We start from the raw sequence: 19,956 nt of genomic DNA, 5'->3' as shown, positions 1-19,956 counted from the left end.
CACCCCAGAAGGCACAGTGGGTTTTCTAACTCTAACCCTGCGAACAGGTTTTCTATCAGGCCTGAAATGTTTTTGATTCCGCGTGGTGAGCGTGCATTCTCCGAAATTTAATACATATTCGCACTGACTACAACAAAGCAAATTGCTGCATCCTTCCACGGCTCCCTTGAAGTGTGAGACTTGAAGGAAGAGTGGTTCTTTTGAAGGCAGGTAGAAGGCGTTGCGGGGCTGAGAGGTGCTGGAAAGGGCATGTCCAAACAGACTTCAGGGCCCTGAGTGATGGGACACGGGAAAAGGTAACAGGACACCTCGCCCTCGCTCTCGTGTCAACACAGTCATGTGAATCACAGCTGTGAGAGCGTCTGAAGATCTGGAGACAATAGACGCCAGCTCTCAGCAAGATCTACCGAGCTCCTACAGAATCAGCATGCTGTGTTTCCATCGCTATATTTGTCAGGATTGGTTGTGGTTTTTTTTAAAAATCCTTCTGTAATAAATCTGCATCTCTCATCGGGGCTTTGCTGAGATGATCCCACATGGAAGGGGATACGGTTAGGATGTAATGCATCACTGAAGTTTAAAGGCCTGAGCCATTAATTGATGAAGGAAAGTAATCCATGTGGACTCAGAAGGTACTACCCCAGGAGATGCTTGTGCAGTTAGCAGATCAGGTAATTTTTAAAAGATAGAATTATAAATAATGATGAATATGTTGCAGTGAAGAGTGGTTAAAACTCAAACAGAGGCGTCTGAGCAGGTGGATAAAAGCAAAGGGTTGAAATCGAGAGGTATAAGCAATGCAAGGATCGAGACAGGTGGTGTTGTGAAGTACTCAAGTTCATCTGACAGGCCTGTTGGGGCACAGATGACAAAAAGGTTGGGAACCACTGGTCCGTCCCGAGTCTGGAGTTTCCCCAGTCATGGGAACGTCTGTGGGAATCTACGTGGGTGTGCCTTAATGCTCCCTCGCTGAGATACAAGATTCATTTCATTCTGCCTTTCATTTGACAGAAATAGCGCCTGAAATTCTTCAAGTTACTCTTTAGATGATCAAAAATAGCTGATGAAAGAGTGAAGAAATGTGTCAGGACAGTTCTTCAGTGGAGTTCTGACTTCTCCAAATAAATACTCAGAGTCCTGTCTCAAGTCAAAGCAAATTTTTACTTGTGCAAGGAATCACTTTAACAGAGCAGAGTCTGAATGAGTGACTGGCAATAGGTGCAAAGTTTAGTTTTTAAGCAGGCACACAAACAAGTTACATTGGTATTTTCAGTTTCTGAACATCCAGTTTCAACTGGCTGCTTGCAGCATCAACTTGTTATATTTTCATGGTCCAAGTTAGATCATGGATATTTACTGGGTATGTTGGCTTATAACAGTTCACAGTCACACAGTTAGTACAGTAATTTCACATCATAAAGAGCATTTGATCATAACATAATTATAATTTTATGACAAAATCACAACGTTTTTCCCTTTTTATTCCTCAGTGAAGCAGCCTGGGAACCAGACAAACATTCACCTCAAGTGTAGAGGCGTCTCTTTGTATTTACATCATGTCAGAGACAGAGGGCAGCAGACATCAATCAATCCCATCAGCCACTTCTTCCTTTTTCTCTCACCTGTAAACCTTTAGATTTTTCCTTTAAATTTACACATCATTTACATATGCTTTACACAAGTATATTGCATTATTGTAGTAAATCTATGACATTAAAATACAAGAAAACAGATCAAAGTTGGCAGTATTGTAGACCATTTCAGGCACAAAAAACACAATAAAATCCTTGAATTTCCATGCAACTTCTGATTTGTCAGACATGTTTTGATTTGAGCTGCTTTTCACAGCTCGATTTTTATCATATCAAATGCATTTTTCAATGCAGAGAATAAATAATGTAATTTCATGTCAAAGACAAACCGAGATTGATTGCTAATGAATTCACTGTATTTTGCCTTCATGTCAGAATTTCTTCAGAAAGTCTGGATGAGTAGTTTAATTTGGGTGTTACTGAAAACTGACTCCATCACACTAATACATCATGATCTCCTTGGGCACATCATCCGTGGGCCGCTGCTGTTCACGCTTATGTTTGTAGGCTGCGCGTTGGTAGGTGTAGATGCAGACGATGGCAAGGAGAGACAGCACGATGTAAGGGATGAGCAGGTAGAGCCCAATGTCCGCCTCTGTCTTCTTATTGCTCAAGCTTACCGGGATATTTTGGGAGAAGTTCTGCACCAGCGTTTCCCCCATGGAGGTCAAGATCGTGTTCAACGCGAATATGATGATGGCGACCAGGGACAGACAAGCTGCAGAAAAAAAGGGTATAAAAATAAAAATGTCCCCAAACAATTATGCAAATGTCCCAGTAATTTTGCTTCTGTTGCTCACAGATTCTTCATGCTTCTGACATTTGTATCACTTACCACTGAGTGAGCTGAAGCCATAGAGCGCACTGGGTCCCAGGTAGTTCTCATAAGGGTTGCTGACACTGTTGTACAGGGAGATAAGGATGCTGCAGACAGAAAACAGCAGACACAGGGCCAACAGGCACACAACCAGACCTTGCAGGACCGCTGGGACACTGTCAGTGGTTTTCATCAGTTCAGGAATCACTGCAAACACATACATGCAACTGCACAGTTATATCATTTAGAACATCTGAAATCCATTATGCAGTGTTAGAGGCTGGTGAAACTGTCAGCTTTGTATGAACGATGCTTATTATCCAGTTAAGTGTGTGATCACATGCTGTACTGGTGTTTGTACCATACATATATCTTGCTTTTACTTATTTACTTATAGCCACATCTAGCCATGCACAGATATTGAGTTACCTTTCTTGAATTTTCTTTAAAATATATGTAGTAAAGTTGTAGTTGTAATTAAAATTAACAAATAGATAATTAATTTATTGCAAAAAACGTATGTCTACTTCCGTTATGCTTTGTTTTAATGCAAAAATGTAGCATTGGTTAAATACATACATGATTATAAAAATAATTATTAAGAATATAATTAATGTTATTGGGGTAATCCTTGGATTGTGGAAGATTTTTTTTAACCAATTTTTGCTTGTGTTTTGAAATAAAACTTTATGCAATTGTATCCCATGACACAGGATGCAGTTCTTTCAAATCATGACATGAAAACATTACTTTTAACCTTGAAATTGTATCTTGCACTTTAAAAAAGAAAAGAAAGACAAATTGTAAAATTGTAAAAAAAAAAAAAAAAAAAAAGCTGAAGAAAAATACTAGTACAAATAAAAATATAAAAAATGTGAATCGATATGATAATAATCATAATAATAATATATAAAGTAATCTAAAATAATTATATGTTTAGTTGAATTAAAGATAGTAAAAACTGTGTAATTGTGCAGTCACACATTGTAAAAGAAAGAAATACTATTTCCTGATTATTTTTTACACCAGCCTATGAAATTAATTCTTTTGTTTCTGTGATTTTACCAGATAATATCTGTGATTTAACAAAACAGGGAAAATATATAAAAATTGTACCACTTTTCCAATCCTTAATATACATAGTTTTTCTGTCATATAACTACGATATCACAAAAAAGTAATTTTTTTTGTAAATTTATATGGTGTCATTTTACAGTTGCACATTATGAAAGAATCAATTAGTTTTCTTTGGAATTGATCTTAGAAGTAGGTTAGCGTCAAGGAACCCCAAAGAAGAATTCTTTCAATAATCTTTTTGTGGGCCTAATTTGTAATTTTAATTTTCTATTTTGAAGATTTCATCTGTTGGAAATGATACAACAACTGAGCAGCCTTGGTGGCATACTGCAATCCCTGACTGCTTTTCTGCTTTTTTATTTTTCAGTAATGAAAAATCTTGCAACTTGTTTTTATATTACAATGAAATAAAGCTGTATAATACTGGAAGTCTCGATCATTTATCATTAAACTGATTACGTAACATACAGGTTGAAAATTGACAGGGTACACAAATACAATAAAACTAAATCTAAAATCAATAAACCAAAGTGCAAGTTTAGGTCTCCACCTAACCCTAGCAAAAAAAAAAAAAAAAAAACAACTTCCAGCAGCCCCTTTTAGTTGAAAGAGGTTCTTCAGTGAGCTCTTGTCTGAACTGAGCTGTTAAACGTTCTGTCAGAAGTGTTCCAAACAAGCAGGGTTCTTTGAACATACTAATTCTAACAGAGTGCATTTGACATTTGTAACATCCACAGTAACAGGACACTGCTTCAGGAAATACATGCTGCTGTTCACTGATGTTAAATTTTCTATGTTTTTCTGTGTTGTTTGAAGGCCAGAAATCACCTAGACTATCTATCTCCTGTCTCAAAACCAGCAAAGTGCTTTTGTTTTTTTCCTATTTCTCTTTAGATGAACCGACCCTGGGAAAATTACCTTGGAAGTAATCTGCATCTGAATTTCCGAAGACAGGACAAAAGAATCTATCCATTTTTCCGTTAAAAAGTCCCACCGTGATCGTAGCAGTTCCATTGTTAGAGTTGGTTGCACATTCCATTTTAATTACTGTCCAATCGTCTGACATGCTGTATCCCAACAGCCCCACGGCAATGGCCGTAACCAGCGCGCTGGAGACGAAATGCAGGGTCTTCTCAGTGGACGGCATTATCGCTGTATGCCAGTTGTTCGATCTAAATCCCTGCTTCTCTTCTCTAAAGCTCGGATGAAGCCTCAGACACAGGTGAAGACCCGATGCTCCTCTGAAGATTCTGTATTTGAGTTACCTTCCTGGGTGGGGTGAAATATGGACTGCTGGTCATAAAATCTCATGTTTATGACTGTGACCTTTGGTTTGAAAGGAAAGACAGAGCTGGTTGTCATAGCAGGGTCAGCAGTTTCACCAACATTTATAACACCGTTGCTGTGCCATGTTTGGTTTGTAAAAACAAAAACCTATTGGTTGTCTGGATGGTTGGCTCTTAAAGGCTGGCATTAACTGAATTGGCTGAGTTCAACTGACCAAACCTTTAGACAAATAAAAGACCCATTTTGAAGGAAACTTTCAGGAATTCTACTTGTTGTTCTTCACTGTCTCCTCACACATTCTGGCACACTTTGAAGGCCGCAGTCTTGGATTCAAAGTCCTGTTCTTGATATACTGTAGTGCCATAAACCTGTTATTGCAGGTGGAATAATCATCCAATTACACCAACGTGACAACAGCAAAAGGCCCTGACGGGTTGATATCATTTGCAAGAAGATATGAGGAAATGTTTGGTTCCTGATTACAGAGGTTCCATGACGCTATGGAACCTCAGGAGCACCTGGTACCTGGTAATGACAGAAGAAGCTACAATGACCAGGGCGAGTATTTTTCTAACCCCAAAAACTGTGACACATTCAGTTCATATATTAACTGTAATTAAAATGTGTAAATAGTTCATTATTTCAGCCAGACACTTATATCTGTTTCAATTATACTTTGTTTTAAAGCAGAGATGTAGCCTTTGGTTTATACATATATACATTTTTAATTCTATTATGAATCAAATTTATGTTCTTGAGGTAATGTCTTGATTGAAAGTGGAGTTTTTTTTTGCATACTTTGCTTGCTTTGTGAAATTAAACTTTGAACAACCCTATCCCATAATACATTATGCAGTTATTTAAAATCAGAACATAAAAACATCATGTGTGAAACTTTGGGAAAAAAAACTACCGTGTTGTAACACCAAAAGACTGTAAAAATTGTGAATATAACATCAAACATCAGTGAAATAACGATAAGTTTAGTTGTTTTAAATATAGTGAAACTGTGTAATTTTACAGTGTGTGACTGACTACGTTGTAAAAGAAGGAACTAGACGAGCCCTCAGTAGAGGGCAGAACCACGCCCTCTGCTGGCGAAAACCCTGTCCTCCCTATACAAATGATGCAATATGTATCAGTTTTGATCATCCTACTTATATCCCGTCCTACTTGATCTGCTGACCTGTAACTCCACAACTGAGCAGGGGACCTTAGACTGATCGTCAGTGCCAAGTTTGATTATCCTGACTTCAGCACTTGCAGAGATATCAGAACGGACATAGCCACATACATACATACATACATACTTTCCCAGCCAGTCAGATACTGAAGCGAATGCAATAACCACGCTGACATGTACGTCAGGCGTGGTTAACTACTATTTATAAAAACATAGATTTTTGTAGTAGACATTATGTGTGCTTTTTTGTTTTTAATATGTAAATCAGTGCCTTTTCTGTGATTTTGTAAGACAGTATCTATAATTTGACAAAAGAGGGAAAATTTGTACACTTTAAGCACTTTTCAAACCATGATGTAAATCATTTTTTCCTTCAAATAACAGTATATATATGTAATAATAAGATATTTAAACATTGTAAGATTGTGTGATGTTACAGCCAGATATTGTAAAAGAATAAATTACTGTCTGTAAAAAAATACCGATTTTAATGTAAACTTTATTTATTGATTTGGTCAGATTTCAAGGTTAACATGTAGATGAATATTTTAGATAATTTTTTACAACGTGCAGCAATTAAATGAAATATTGTCCAGTAAAAACATTCAACATTCAACATGTGAATGCATATTTTCTTCCTGTAGTTTTACTAGATATTATCTGTGATTTTATTTATTTGTATTTTAAGTAATGATAGATAGATAGATAGATAGATAGATAGATAGATAGATAGATAGATAGATAGATAGATAGATAGATAGATAGATAGATAGATAGAAAATAATTAAATAAAATGATTTTATTTTTGCTGATTTAATTACAGTAAAATAAACTTTCACAACCAAATGCTGGAAAACTACAAATATCTAATTGCAAAAATAGAATTTTCTGATCTGGATAATTTGCGGATTTTTTCAAATCACTGTAAACATGTAAATATTTTATGTTTTTTTCTGTATAATTTTACTACATATTGTCTGTATTACTAAAAAAAATAAAATTGTTTAAAAAAAAGGAAAAAAAGGAAAAAAGTAGAGCTGGACATAGTTAATCTTTTAATCATTTTCATTTTATTATTTCTGGCTTTATTATTTTTCTTGGTGTTTCAGTGTGCAGCACCTAAATGACCAAACCCAAAGTCTACATCTCCTCTATGGAAACACATCCATGTTGCAGTGAAGTTTTCCACCAGGCTGTGGCTCCATTTCTTCGCCAAACAGAGCGAGGCTCTCTCGGCGCTCTCTGACAGCCAGCCAGTCCTGTTTTGTTGGAGTAAACACAAACTCCTCCTTCCCGGTGACAGGCGGCAACACTGAAGCGTCGCCTCGCCTTTTCCAAGACAATCTGCGCTCAGGACGTACCGCTGAAGCCGTAGAGGTGAGTGCTAACAATACTTTATTTCATCCCGTCGTCTTTTTACATAGTGGCACTTGGGTATCGAGAAGGAAACGTCAATTTTTCAGTCATTTTCCAGCCACACAGAACGCCGTGTTACCTGTCCGTTACGCACAGCAGCGCAGCGCATGGGTGATTTTTTTTTTTAACACATGAACCGTCCATTTCAGGTGCGCTTTTCTTTCTTGTGGCAGTGCTTCCATTCCCTTTTAGAGTCACGATGTTTGTGCTTTTAATTCTTGGAGCTGTCCGTGCGCCAACCTGCAGAGACTTCATTCCACCCGGTGCGTCAATGTGCGTTAATTGGTCAAGCGTGTGGACCGTTGGCCACATCTTGGTCCTTTTTTGTTGAAATGTGCTCATGGTTTATCTCCTCTGTTTGCCTTTTACGTCCATGACAGTGAAGATTGTGGTTCTTTTTCTTCATTTTGCGCCTGCTGACTCCTTCTGTGTGGGCTGTAGTTAAGCCAGTTTCAACATGTCGGGCTGTATTGGTACTTCAGAGATCATGGATGGATCTGAGATCTGCCACCACACGAGGAATCTCATTCAGCTGTTTCGCTCATGTCTGGAGATTTGACTCCCGTTTTGACTGCAATATAAGTATTTAGTTTTTTCCATGGGTGGCAGTTCAATAACCACTGGACATGACATTAATCCTTCACAGGGAGGGTGTCTCCTTGGGGAGGTCAGAGGTCAGGGTCAGCATCAGATCTGTGGAGCAGATTGTCTGTAGCAGGTTGCATGTTGAAGAGAGATCCTGCACTGAGTCTCACATTTTTCCTATCAGACCGCGGAAATGAAAAGTTAAATGAACCAAGACACAATCAAGATCGTGCTCCAGTGACCGTTAACAAGACTTTGACAGCCTTTACTGCTGAATAGATTTCAATTTCGACACCAGTCTGAAACAGAAAACACATCCATATTCACTCCTTTTATCACTTCGTCCTTGTTTAACCTGCACTGACAGACTCTGAGGATTAAACGCTGTAAGTGCTGTTAGTGCGTTTTGGGCTGGACAATGAGCGAAGTTCATTAATGTCAAATAGTTAAATTGCTTGTAATAAATCCGTTAGCCGACCTGACAGGACTGATTACTGCAACCACGAGCAGAGCTGCCCTATGAATCAACAAATGAGTAAAGAAACACGCCTTAATGTGAAAAGTTGCTTAAGTTCTGAAAATGATAAATTGCTGATAAAAAAGAGTCTTCAGAACAGAGAAGTCACAGATCTCTTGAACATAGACTGGCCTGATTTGTCTTCGGTTTAACTTGAATACTTGGGACAAACATCAAACCTGCCAAGCGAGCAAAGGTCAGCTGTCTGATCCTGGATCTAAGACCGAGCTCTTGGAATACACAGAGCTTTTGTTGAATCAAAAGACTCACAGAGAGTGTCAGATATTAATTACAATTCCCCAAGAAACCAGTAAAATGTCTTATATTTATGAATATTCTCGACTTTCTCTACATTCATTCAATTCGTTTCAATTCGTATAGGTTCAGTTTACCTACATAAGTCAAATCAGGGCTCTTATTGTGAGGTCAGGACCTTAAATATTATATCGAGAAACTTCACCTCTGTTGTTAGAGTAACACACCCAGCTCCCTGTAATCCACTCCTGTGTCTTCCTTCTCCTTTATTTCCACGTCTTTATCTCCTCTATTTGTCTCCTACATAGACAGTCTGCGTCTTGTCTGTGCTGTTTCATTGTGGATTCCATTTGAATTATGCAACATGGACCCCAGGAAGAATCGCAATTGCTCTGGCAGAAGCTAATGAGGATGCAATGAAATAAACAAATAGTCTGCGCTCGCCAAGACAAATGAAATTGTGTAAGGCTGCAGGAAGAAGAAACATTTGACTGCTGAGTGCTGTTGGCAGATTGATTTGGCTTTCATCTCCTTACTGTTTATATCTGACTCCAATGAAATTCTATTCTTTGAGGGTAATTTGCTGCAAATAAAAGGAAACCCCTATTGAAGAATGTAACTTCCTAATCAAATGGAACTGTCTGTCAGAAATGAGGATATCAGCTGTATGGGATGATTTATTTGACTGAGAGGGCTAATAGAGCTTTTTTTTACTAGTCTCTCAATAAAATGGTGAACTACTCCTCAACAGGTTTTGAACTGCAGCAGTTATTTTCAACCCGCATTTAATTGCTGTTTAATGCCAGGGAGATGCTTTTTCCCAGTTTCCTTTCCGCTATAGTTAGAACTGCAAAATGGTATATTGGAAAGCTTGTGAAGTGCACGCCGTGTGAGCGTGGGTGTGCGGCGCGAAACGAACAGATGTGGTGATTAATGAAATCCACAGCGAGGTGGAGGAGAGGAATGAGCCGCTCATACCTGGAGCTTCTAACAGCTCGCTGGGTATAAACCTGAAATTGCCAGCCCTGGAGTTAATCCCCGCAGCTCGCCCACCTTTCCATCTATCTGCCGCCGTTCTCTAAGTCCTGGAAACACTTTAGATACTAACTTTGAGCTGCTCCGGCGAGGCTCCACACCGCGCCGCACACTCTACACATTACTCTGCTTGAAGGTTTTTTTTAAAAGCACGCCTTTTCTCCTCAGACAGGCGGAGAAGGAACTAATTGGTATAAAGTCACGACAATTAGGGATGAGCCCCGTCTGACCTCAGTAGTCGTCAGATATTAGCCGGCAGAAATGGTTGGAGGCTGCCTGGGAGAAAGCGGCTCATGAATTAGGCATGTCGTAGTGAGATCTCTCCTTTTGATACAAACAGAATTTGTATCCAACCTGTTATTTCTTTTTTCGCTCTGCTCGCCTCAGTGGCAGCTTGCTAAAGAACATTAAGCTGCAATATGTTGCAACCTGAGGCTTGTTTGTGCTTGCGGCCAGTGCTGCAGATTTCATACCCCGCAGTTTGCTTTTGGATTTTTGGCATCACGCTTAAATGATTTAGTAATGATAAAACATATTATAAGTCATGCAGAGAGAGGAGACGCGGATTTAACACACACTTAAATGGGCAGTTGCTTCAAAATGGGTGTTGTAAACAACTTGTATGAGACGTGAGACTTGAAAACAGTGCTGCAACGGTAAAACAAGCAGAAACCGAACTTTTTAGTGGCGCTTTTCTTCCTGCTTGGTTGGATTCAGAAGACCCCAAAGCCTCATGGTGATGTGAGGTGGGATCCCAATGACATGCGAAAGGTGTGGTATCATTTGAGTCCTCATTAAACACCATTAAACACATGGACTGCCTACAGCGCTGCAAACTGCTACCTGCATCCCTTCTTCTGTCCCACCTCACCATCTGATCAAACATCCAGCGCTTGAACTACTGGAAGGCAACGGAGAGATTAATTAGTTGTTATTCTAAATTTAAAATGCAAAGAGCTGCAAACAGAAATTCACCTTTAAGACGGCGTCAGTGCACTTCAGAGTTTTCCAGCGTTAGTTATGTTGTTCTAAGCATCTTGGAGATCTTGCCACACTCTGGATCTAATCTGTCTGACTTTGTGGGGCTCAGACAATCTTCTTCTTGTAGCTGAAGGTGGTTCTCTCCATCTCTGGCTTTGTGTTTGAGGTTGTCGTCATGCAACGGAATCAATTTCTGCCTCCCTACAGATATTGCGAGACAACAATCAGAACCTTTAAAGTCATTAAAACTTTTTGGACAACTTTTTAAAACCGGATGTGTGCAGATTTGTGTTTGTTTACTGTCAGCTGGGTTTTAAGGCTCCGCTGGGTGGCTTAAGCATTGAAAACAGCTGGAAAGAGATCAAGGTTCTCCCTTTTCAGATGCGTCACAACTCAGCCACCATCTGCTCAAAAGAGGCATTGTAAGTTGCTCCTCGGAAATAACAGTGGGGTAGGAGACACATGAGGAACGGAGGAGATAATCTTCAGAGGAGAAGCTAAAATTAAAGCAATATGTCACTCCAAAGTAGTGTTGTAACCCAGAAGAAATCTTCTCAGTTGTATGCTAGGAGGCAGATAGAGCTGCAATCAATTTGTCAATGGAATGGTTTTGAGAATGGATTGACCAAGCAGGTCATTTTTCAAGCAGCTGGGTTTGGAGTGTTGCTCTGGGATTTGCCAATGAGCTTATTTATTGTTTTTCTGATGTTTTATAGACAGAGTGATGAATCATTCTTTCAGGAAAATCATTAGCAGATTTATTTTTAATGAAAATAATCAGCGTTAGCCAATATATCTCCTGGAGATGACAAGAAAAGGAAGTGCTTGTGACCCCTTAATATGACACAACGTCTGCTCGGGATGCCTCATCCGTGGGTTGTGGCCTTTCGTGGCCCTGGATTGTGAGTAGGGATTTTATTCTCCGGAGGCCTGAAGCTGGGAAAGTGTGCGGTGCTTCGCAAGATAAATCCAGAAGCAAATTACTGAGAAAACACGCATAAACTTGTGAAACCGACATATATTTTTAGTTGTTGTGTAATCATCTTATGACCTCCGATGCATTTTTGGATGGAAACCTCTGAGTTCAGCCCGTCTGGTTTGAATAAGAATATAGCTCAGGGTGATACTGAATGATGTCACTCCACAAGTAGTAATATGGGTGTTCCCCCTCCAGGCAACACATAGTTTCTCTGTTGTATTTCTGTCAGTTGCTGCAAAAGTGCATGACAAAATATGCCGCAAAGCTATTAGAAGACAAGAGTTGAGACACTTCTGGGACTGAAATCCTTTAAGTGTCTGTATGTTTCTGTCAGCTTGTATGAATGTGGGCAACCAAAACTTTGTGTCTAATAATCACAAACTTAACATCAGCTGCTGGTCAGACCAGCTTGTTGACAGATGTGAGTGTAACATCAAAACTCTCAATGAACTGAGCAGAGTTTTTTTTTTTCTTTTTTTAATTTTAGGCTGAAATGTGATAGCCTAATTTGGTGACCTGCTCAGGGAAAGCAGGGTGGAGCCCAGAAGAGATTAAATTCATGCGTTATGTGACCTGATTTAACTGAAGTGAAAGTAAACATCTCCAGCTCTGGGCTTAAAGCATGTTTCGGTCTACTATATTTTATCTGATTGGATGACGAGGAAAAACAAATATTAGGTCTCATGTGGAAAACAAAGGGCAGCCCGGAGGCACGGAAATGCTCTTAATATCACTTTGACAGCCAGGAAGAAAAAGCTGTTGTGGGTTTCCTTCAAGGCTGTTTGCTTGATCTTCGTAAAGCTGAAATGCAGTCATCTTATATGCACATAGCATGTCACACCCCCGCGTTCCTAGATGTTTATGATAATGCATAATTTCTCTGGAGTTAAAAGATGACGCAAATAGAGTGAAACTAAAGCTTTATTCCTGTAGATTTGTTGGCTGCTTCTTAACTGTCTTGGGCATTTCATTTAATTTAATGTGTCTAACATATTCCTCTCCAGCAGGGTTGAACTTTCATGTTGCAAATATGTAAAGTGGCAGTTAATAGATTTGAAAAGTTGCTGGGATGTCTCACACGTTGATGCCGCATATACTGTAGAAAGAGTGATTATCTCCCCTCATTTCTGCAGCACCATAAACTCTGGAGATGCGTCAAGGTCTCCTGCTGTGACTTATGTTATTAGGCTGTGCGTGTAGTGACAGTTTTATTCTGTACAATAAGTCAACACATGCAATAACTTTTCACTTGCACTTCATAAAATGCTCCTGTCTTCACTAAAACATTAATGTCGAGTCATATTCTTTTAATTCAGTGCCTTTATTGGATATTTCCAGTTTGCTTTCCTTGCTGATCGCATAGAAATAACATGAAAGCCGGTTGTAATCGCCGAGACAAAGAGTGAAACTTAACAGTGAGTGATAAAAAAAGGAAGAAGAAATAATGGCTTGGCTGTGTCACTACACCCGTTGTTGACATGGAGGAGTACAGTGCCTGATGAATAATGGATGTTTACTAAAGCAGCCTATTTCCTATTCATTCTTTCAAGGCTGCTGCACAGGGAGTTGTCTGTGATCATCGTGTCACTCCTTCAATATTTTCATTGTGTTTTCAGAAACACGATGCAGTTGGAAGGCACTGGGATAACCCCTCGTAAACATTTTCACCCAAGTACAAAAGGGTAATTCAAAAGCGCGGCTTGTTTTATCTTATCTTTTCGTCAAATAGGCACACAGGAACTGTTTTATCGCAGTTATTTGCAGACTGACTGTATGCATTAAGAAGTTATTTTACTCAAGTCTAATCTTTTCCCAGGTTTCTTTTAATATCAGCATTCCTGAGACTTGTAATAATTACAATTGTGCTGATCCCATCACAAAGTCCTGCAGTGACAGAAGCAAGCTTTAATTCAGTGTCACTTTTATTATGCTGAGCTGAAGCGGATGCAGTGTGGTGAGTGAGGTCAGAGCTCTTTCTTTCAAAGCACCTTTTAACTTCTGACTCTTAGAGAAGCTTCATTTTGTGTTGAGGCTCTTTTTTTGGACTGTGATGAATGTGTTTAAATGAGTGCAGTTAGATGCGGCAGTGAGCCCACAGGCAGAGGTTAGCTGACATGCCCTGCATGCTGATTGGCTCCGGCGAGCGCCAGAAAGCGCTAATGTATGGGATGATAATCAGAGCTTTCCTGGATGATATAAGACCAAGGTTAAAGGCAGCCTGGATCATGCAGTATGTTGGAAATAAGATGAGGGGAGGAACCTTGAACATTCTTCATCTTGCTGAACTCCTGTCAGGGTTTACGGATGTAATTTTAGCTGTTTCTATGTGGTGTTACTGTGCAGCTATCTATCTATAATAGAGGGAGGACATGTTTTAGCTGCAACCTCAGAGATGAAGGGATAAGCAGGGAAGTCGCACATTTCTTACCATCAGCCCACAGTGAAGCCATGTCAACATTAACATATATGTGGCTTTCTCAGGTTTCTGATAACCTTTAAGTGTGAATGACAGAATACAGAATTAAATAAAATCAGAAGTAGAGCTGCAACAGTTTGTTGATTAGTGAAATAATCATCATCTATTACAAAAGACATGAACTCTGGGCTTGCACTAGCCGATGCACCACGGCGCATCGTTTTGCTGGATGGTGATCAAGGTTCGGGTGGCTCCGACCATTTCCGACACCTGCCGACAGAAAAGTTTGTTTTTCTTATATTATCGCTCGGGCGCTTTGAAGAAAAAGTAAGTCGAACCCTTTTTTGTTGCTTTTTGACTGCGCCATCCGGCGGGGCGATGCACCAATGGCGCTGTGGCGATCGGCTAGCGCAAACCCAGGAACTATTTTGGCAGTTGATAAATCAGATTGAGTCATTTTTTCAGAAAAAAAGTCAAAATTCTTAAATCGCAATGCCTTGAATATGAATAGTTTCTCTCTTTTCCTATGTTATATGACAACAAACAGATTATCTTTGAGTTATGGACAAAATATGACATGTGAGGAGGTTTTCTTGGAGTTTGGGAAACACTGACAGACATTTTTCACCATTTTCTGACATTTTATAGACCAGACAGCTATTTGAATAACTGAATGACGAATTGACAGCCCTACCTTAAAGATACAAAGATAATTTTGGGGCATAAATTGTACTTTAGCATTCACTGTGGCCATATGAATGTCGATGACAGCCTACTGGTCTATTTGCTGGTCCGTTGCTTTGGTCCAGACTGAAATGTGCTGACAACTATTCCGTTGACATTCATGCTCCAAAGAGGACTATAAAATGGATGGTCATGAAATTTGGTACAGACATTCACTCTCCCCCTTCAGAATAACTTGCAAGATCACTTCTACTTTCACCTAGTGTCATCAGTTTCATGTCCTGTACGTTGGTTTATGAACTTGGATTCAGTGATTTGTTACAGCCATATGACACCTTTGATTAGAAGTAAATAAATGTGATCCAAAGTTTTATACATAGTCCGGTGTTGTAAAGTGAGTTGATTTTGTGTCTGTGTGTTTGTGCTGCAGGCTTGCCTTCTTTTCAGCTGATGCCATCGAGATACTTGCTCAACAAATCAGACAGTAATGTCACCCCGCGGCCCTGCCCTCACACTCAACACACATTCTTCTGTTTTATGTGCAACTTGTCTGCCTGTCTTAGCTGCATATACCGTTGAGAAAGATGAAGAAAAATAGAGGAAAGAGCGGTCAGAAGAGGTAGACAACAGCTTTATTTAAAAGAGAAACAGACACCCAGCAAGTGACATTTAATAAACTGGAGGAAATTTAAAGCTTGCCAAGGTAATGTCACATATTCTAGATTGATTTCAGTGGATATGAACCTGATGTGTTGTTGAAATTATCTGCAAATAAATCAGTTTTGTGTCGTTCAAAGGCTGTGTGAGAATACTGGACAGTTTAATCAGGTTGTTATACTGAGTAATATTGCGGCAAAGTTTCCAGTAATGGGCTAATTAGGCCTGGTGCAGAGCAGATTGCTGTATCGGTTGTCTCCGTTTGGTTAGGTCAAGGGTAGCAGTCATCAGTTTGAATTTAAGCTGATGTTGCCCTTTAGCATCCCTCGCCAAATTTCACTTGTGCACTCCAGCTTGGGGTTGGAAAGCAGCCACGACCGTATGATAGCTCCATGTAACATCTGCTAATATACTGTAGAGCGCAGTTGGTCTAATCCACAAAGAGAAGCAGAGCCCAGAGCAGCAGCAGCAGCAGCAGCATCGCCGTGTCAGGGTACAACCTCACAGAGCTGCAACTATTTATAAACACATACAAGCAGATGTATTAGGCTGATACTGTCAGCTAACTGAGAATCAGTTCGGTCTTTAATCCTAATTTGGATGCACACTCAGGACTCAAATATGCCATCTTCAGCTCATGAGGACTCTCTAATTGACTGCCATCACTGCAGTGCATCCATTCTTTTCTCAGAGGGCAAATTTTACAGCTGCTGTAATGACACAGCTTGATTAACGGGGCGATCCGTTGTTGTAATTCCGATCAAAGATATTGTTCATGTCAACTCCAGGCCTTGGCATTTGATTAACAACGTTATTATGCTCTTCAGACTGGCTAGATGTCCTGTCTCGAGCCTTTACGTTGTTTATGGCGTCAGCACATTAGATGCTTTCCATCAGAAAATAAATCACCGAGGGGAGAAATCATCAATAATAATTCTGAGTGGGGAATATAATAGGTCTGGTGCTCTTCGGGAAGATTGGATTGATTTATCTGTGTAAGAAAATACACGCCACGCCGTGACTTTGTCTCTCTGACCTTCAGCTCTGGAGATCTTATCTGGAAGCGCTGTGACATATTTGCAGCAGCGTGTTAAGTATGAAAAAAATGATTTAAGCAAGCTAGTCGCAGCTCATGACTCCATATGCATGTTCTCTATGTGTACGCTTCTTCATGCAAATGGCCAAAAACTGTGGCGCGCTGTATGTTGCTAATCATCGCAGCATTTGGTCATACAATATGCTCTCCCACTGGGAAAGCACACTGTTGACAATAACACTCCTCTAAACACTGCCAAGGCTTTTTTTTTTTCCTTTTTTTTTGTGCTCAGCCAGAGACAATGCCAGATCCACACCAATCGCTTACAATGATGGAGCATTTGTTTATTGTAATTAGAGTCTGCTTTGATGCCAGCAGAGGCACAGAAGTGAGAAGGGTAACAATGTTTTACATGTAGAGATCATTATACTCAGCTTCGGTGTAAAAATGTTTCTTTTGTATGATTAAAAAAAACAGTGAAAATCTGCAACAACAACAACAACAAAAAAACAGTAATGTGAAAATCTATGTTAAACTTTTTGGCAGTCTTTCATTTGAAGGTTTTGTTTTGTGCTGGATTTTGTTACTGACACTTTAAATTGTGGTGGTCATTGTCAGTTGCACTGCCTATTATTTTTATCCAGTTCTGTTTGGTTCTGATCTGCATAAAATGACAGAATAATCAGGTTACCTTGACCCTAAAGAGACTTGTTATGCTTTACCAAAAGTACAAAATGGAAAAGATGTTTAATTTACACTGATGCCGAACAGAAAAAAGCACCAAATTCTCAAATTAGAGAAGCCGGAGCAAGCAGATATTCATCGTTTTGTTTGAAAAATGACTTATTAAAGTGCTTGCTGATTAATTCTTGATTACACATGTAATTGTTTCAAATCTAGTTTACACTGAAATCAATTTAGCGACCCTTATTTTTACAACAGAAGTCAGTAAACAATGAAATAAAGAACCTCATGGATTCTTATGACAAGTATTTGATTTGAAGAGTTTTTTTTGTGCTGAAATTTGTTGCTGATTGTGGTGGTTATTGTCAGCTACATTGCTTATTATTTTGTCTATTTTTGTGCTATTTGTTTAAAATTATGAAAAATGCCAGTTGCCCTGAGTCAAAAGGGACTTCTTTTGCTTGAGCAACAGATGAAAAATGGCAATGATATTTAGTTTACATAGATAAAAACTGGAAAAAAGCAGCAAATTCTCAAATTAGATAACCTGGAACAAGCAGATATGTGGGATCTTTGCTTTGAAAATGACTTATTAAAGTACTTACTGATTCATCCTTCATTAAACAACTAATTGTGTCAGGCCTACTTTATACCAATCTAAATTTAAGAAACATTTTTGTACAGCAGAAATTACTAAACAATGAAATAAGTATCCTTATGGAGTTTTATGGCATGCTTGATGCAAAATTATACAGGTAATAGAGTTTGACATTAAAGCTCATATACACTAGACGTGGTTCTAAATTTTCCTTTGCAGAAATCTGGTGCAAGAAGGTGCAACTAAGACAAAGATATCCCACTTAAATGAGCATCACGTCATTAAAAAAAGGTGATATGGAATCAGAAAGCCAGACACTTGGCTGTAAAAGAAGTGGTGGGGATGCACTCTAGAGCACTTACCAGCCTCTTTCATGTGTGCATCACAAGTCTTGGAGATAAAGCGGTGGCTACATATGGTGATGATAATTGAGCAACGTGTGCTCACAGCCTGGTTCTTCCTATATCCGCCCACTCGCTTTTCTCGGCCTTTACGGCACCTCGCACACTGAGACAAGTTGCATGTTGGATAACAAGGAGCAGGGATCACCGAGTCATCGAGAAAAAAAACCCTTGAGTGGTCTCTCCACTGCACATATAGAACCGAGGAAAAGGAAGAAGCTCAAGTTAGACATGAGGGTAATCATAATGATGATGTGTCCCAGGGCTGAATATCACAGTGCGTCTCTTTGTGGGCCCCGCTTAGTCTGTGGGTGGCTCTTCACACAAACATCTATGTTACCACTGGTGAACTGAGGATTGCTAGAGTCTTCCTCTCGCTCTCTTTTTCTACATGTTAAGCTTCAACAGAAGGCAAATATACATTACAGGGTAGGTGCTTTTAATGGTGGGAGGCCCTGTGAGGCTCCTCCATATGGCATGTCTTTGCATTTGTTATCATGCTAGAAATTCCATGCATGCTATGGAAACACATTGGATGACCTCATTTATGTGTCTGTGTTGTTTTTATTTAGAATTCGCTCTTGCTCTACTGGGATATTGCATACTACTCCGTTGGTTGACTGGCACACAATGAGGCCTCCTTAAAGAGGTTTTGGGTATAAATTTGATCCTTGTTTACCTTTTGCATGTGCAGGCTCCCTGACTTCTACGTTTCGCCCCGTGGGGATTATTCAACTTCCTCTGATTCTGATTGTTAAGTTCTTTTATCAGAGCTGATGGGCAGCGAAGTGTGATACATGGCTGACATTAGAGGCTGTAAACTACACTGTTTGCTGCAAAGACAGAGAGAGAGAAAGAGAGAGAGGGGCTCAACAAGGAGACAGGAAAGGATTTGATCATCAGATCTGTCCTCCCTCGAGAGGGAAAACGCCTTTCTCTCTGCACACACACTCCCTCATTTGCAGTCTTTTATGAGTGCATGGAATGAACTAGTGCAAGATGAGAAAACACACAGTAGATGCTAGAACTGAAGCTTTTTGTTTTAACCACAGCATACTGGGATGGATTTGGCCTTGTGTTGCTGCTAGTGTTTATTTGCTGTGTTGTGTTTGATACGAGGCAAATGTTGAGTCTGTTGTGTCCCGGGCAGCGTTTTAAACCAAATACGCAGGGACACAGCGCTCTGAGCCATCAGTGATGCCTGTCCAGCTTTGGCTGAACTACAACTGGAAATAAATAGAAGGCTCTGCACTGCTACTAATTCATCGCTGTACTATCACGTCCAGCAGCTGGGCCACAGCAGGGGACTAGTTAGCCGCTTAGTTAGCCAGAGAGATGCCTTCAGCTTCTTGAAAAAACTCATTAGTGCAGACTAGTTGGAGCCCATTTTCCTTCTGTTCAGCTTGAGCAGCGTACTGTCTCTCATGTGCAAACACTTGGTCCTTCAATTCTGTTCACTGTTGTCCTAAAAACAGGCCGAACTCCTCCATCTCCGCTTGATTGTTTTCATTAGTCCGCCCGCGGTAGCTTGATACTACTAGTTGCCACTGTGGCTGTCATTTTCCATGAGCTCCAAAAAATATGGGAGAGGTGAAGCAGAGGCTTGTTTTTATAAGTTCCCCACCCTTGCTGTTACTATCACATCAGTGCTGGGTCTGATATAAAACTCTACATACTCCAGGCCGCACATATCACCCTACATTCCTGTGCCTATAATTGCTTATTGTCAAAATATGTAGGGGGGGTTGGGTGTAAG

The 19,956-nt window shown here is 39.8% G+C and overlaps 2 protein-coding genes across 4 annotated transcripts in view; one reads left to right on the top strand and one right to left on the bottom strand.

Moving 5' to 3' along the window:
* Positions 1-1,809: 1,809 nt before the first annotated feature.
* Positions 1,810-4,684, bottom strand: LOC110951207 (clarin-3). The gene is made up of 3 exons (XM_022194168.2): positions 4,405-4,684; positions 2,428-2,616; positions 1,810-2,310 (listed from the first exon to the last, which is right to left on the bottom strand). Exons 1-3 carry the CDS (start codon positions 4,631-4,633, stop codon positions 2,033-2,035), a joined length of 696 nt encoding a protein of 231 aa, XP_022049860.1. The 5' UTR covers positions 4,634-4,684; the 3' UTR covers positions 1,810-2,032.
* Positions 4,685-7,194: 2,510 nt separating this feature from the next.
* Positions 7,195-19,956, top strand: part of ptprea (protein tyrosine phosphatase receptor type Ea) — a 73,009-nt gene continuing 60,247 nt past the window's right edge. For 2 of the 3 annotated variants that reach the window (XM_022194173.2, XM_022194171.2), the window contains exon 1: positions 7,195-7,333. The gene's annotated coding sequence lies outside the window, so the exon portion shown is untranslated. The remainder of the gene's footprint in view (positions 7,334-19,956) is intronic. The other variant, XM_022194172.2, reaches the window with a different exon arrangement.

This window comes from Acanthochromis polyacanthus, chromosome 19 (assembly GCF_021347895.1).
Source record: "Acanthochromis polyacanthus isolate Apoly-LR-REF ecotype Palm Island chromosome 19, KAUST_Apoly_ChrSc, whole genome shotgun sequence".
Taxonomy (NCBI): Eukaryota; Metazoa; Chordata; class Actinopteri; family Pomacentridae; genus Acanthochromis; species Acanthochromis polyacanthus.
The sequence above is the reverse complement of the archived record's forward strand: the minus strand, read 5'-3'. Positions and strand labels throughout refer to the sequence as shown.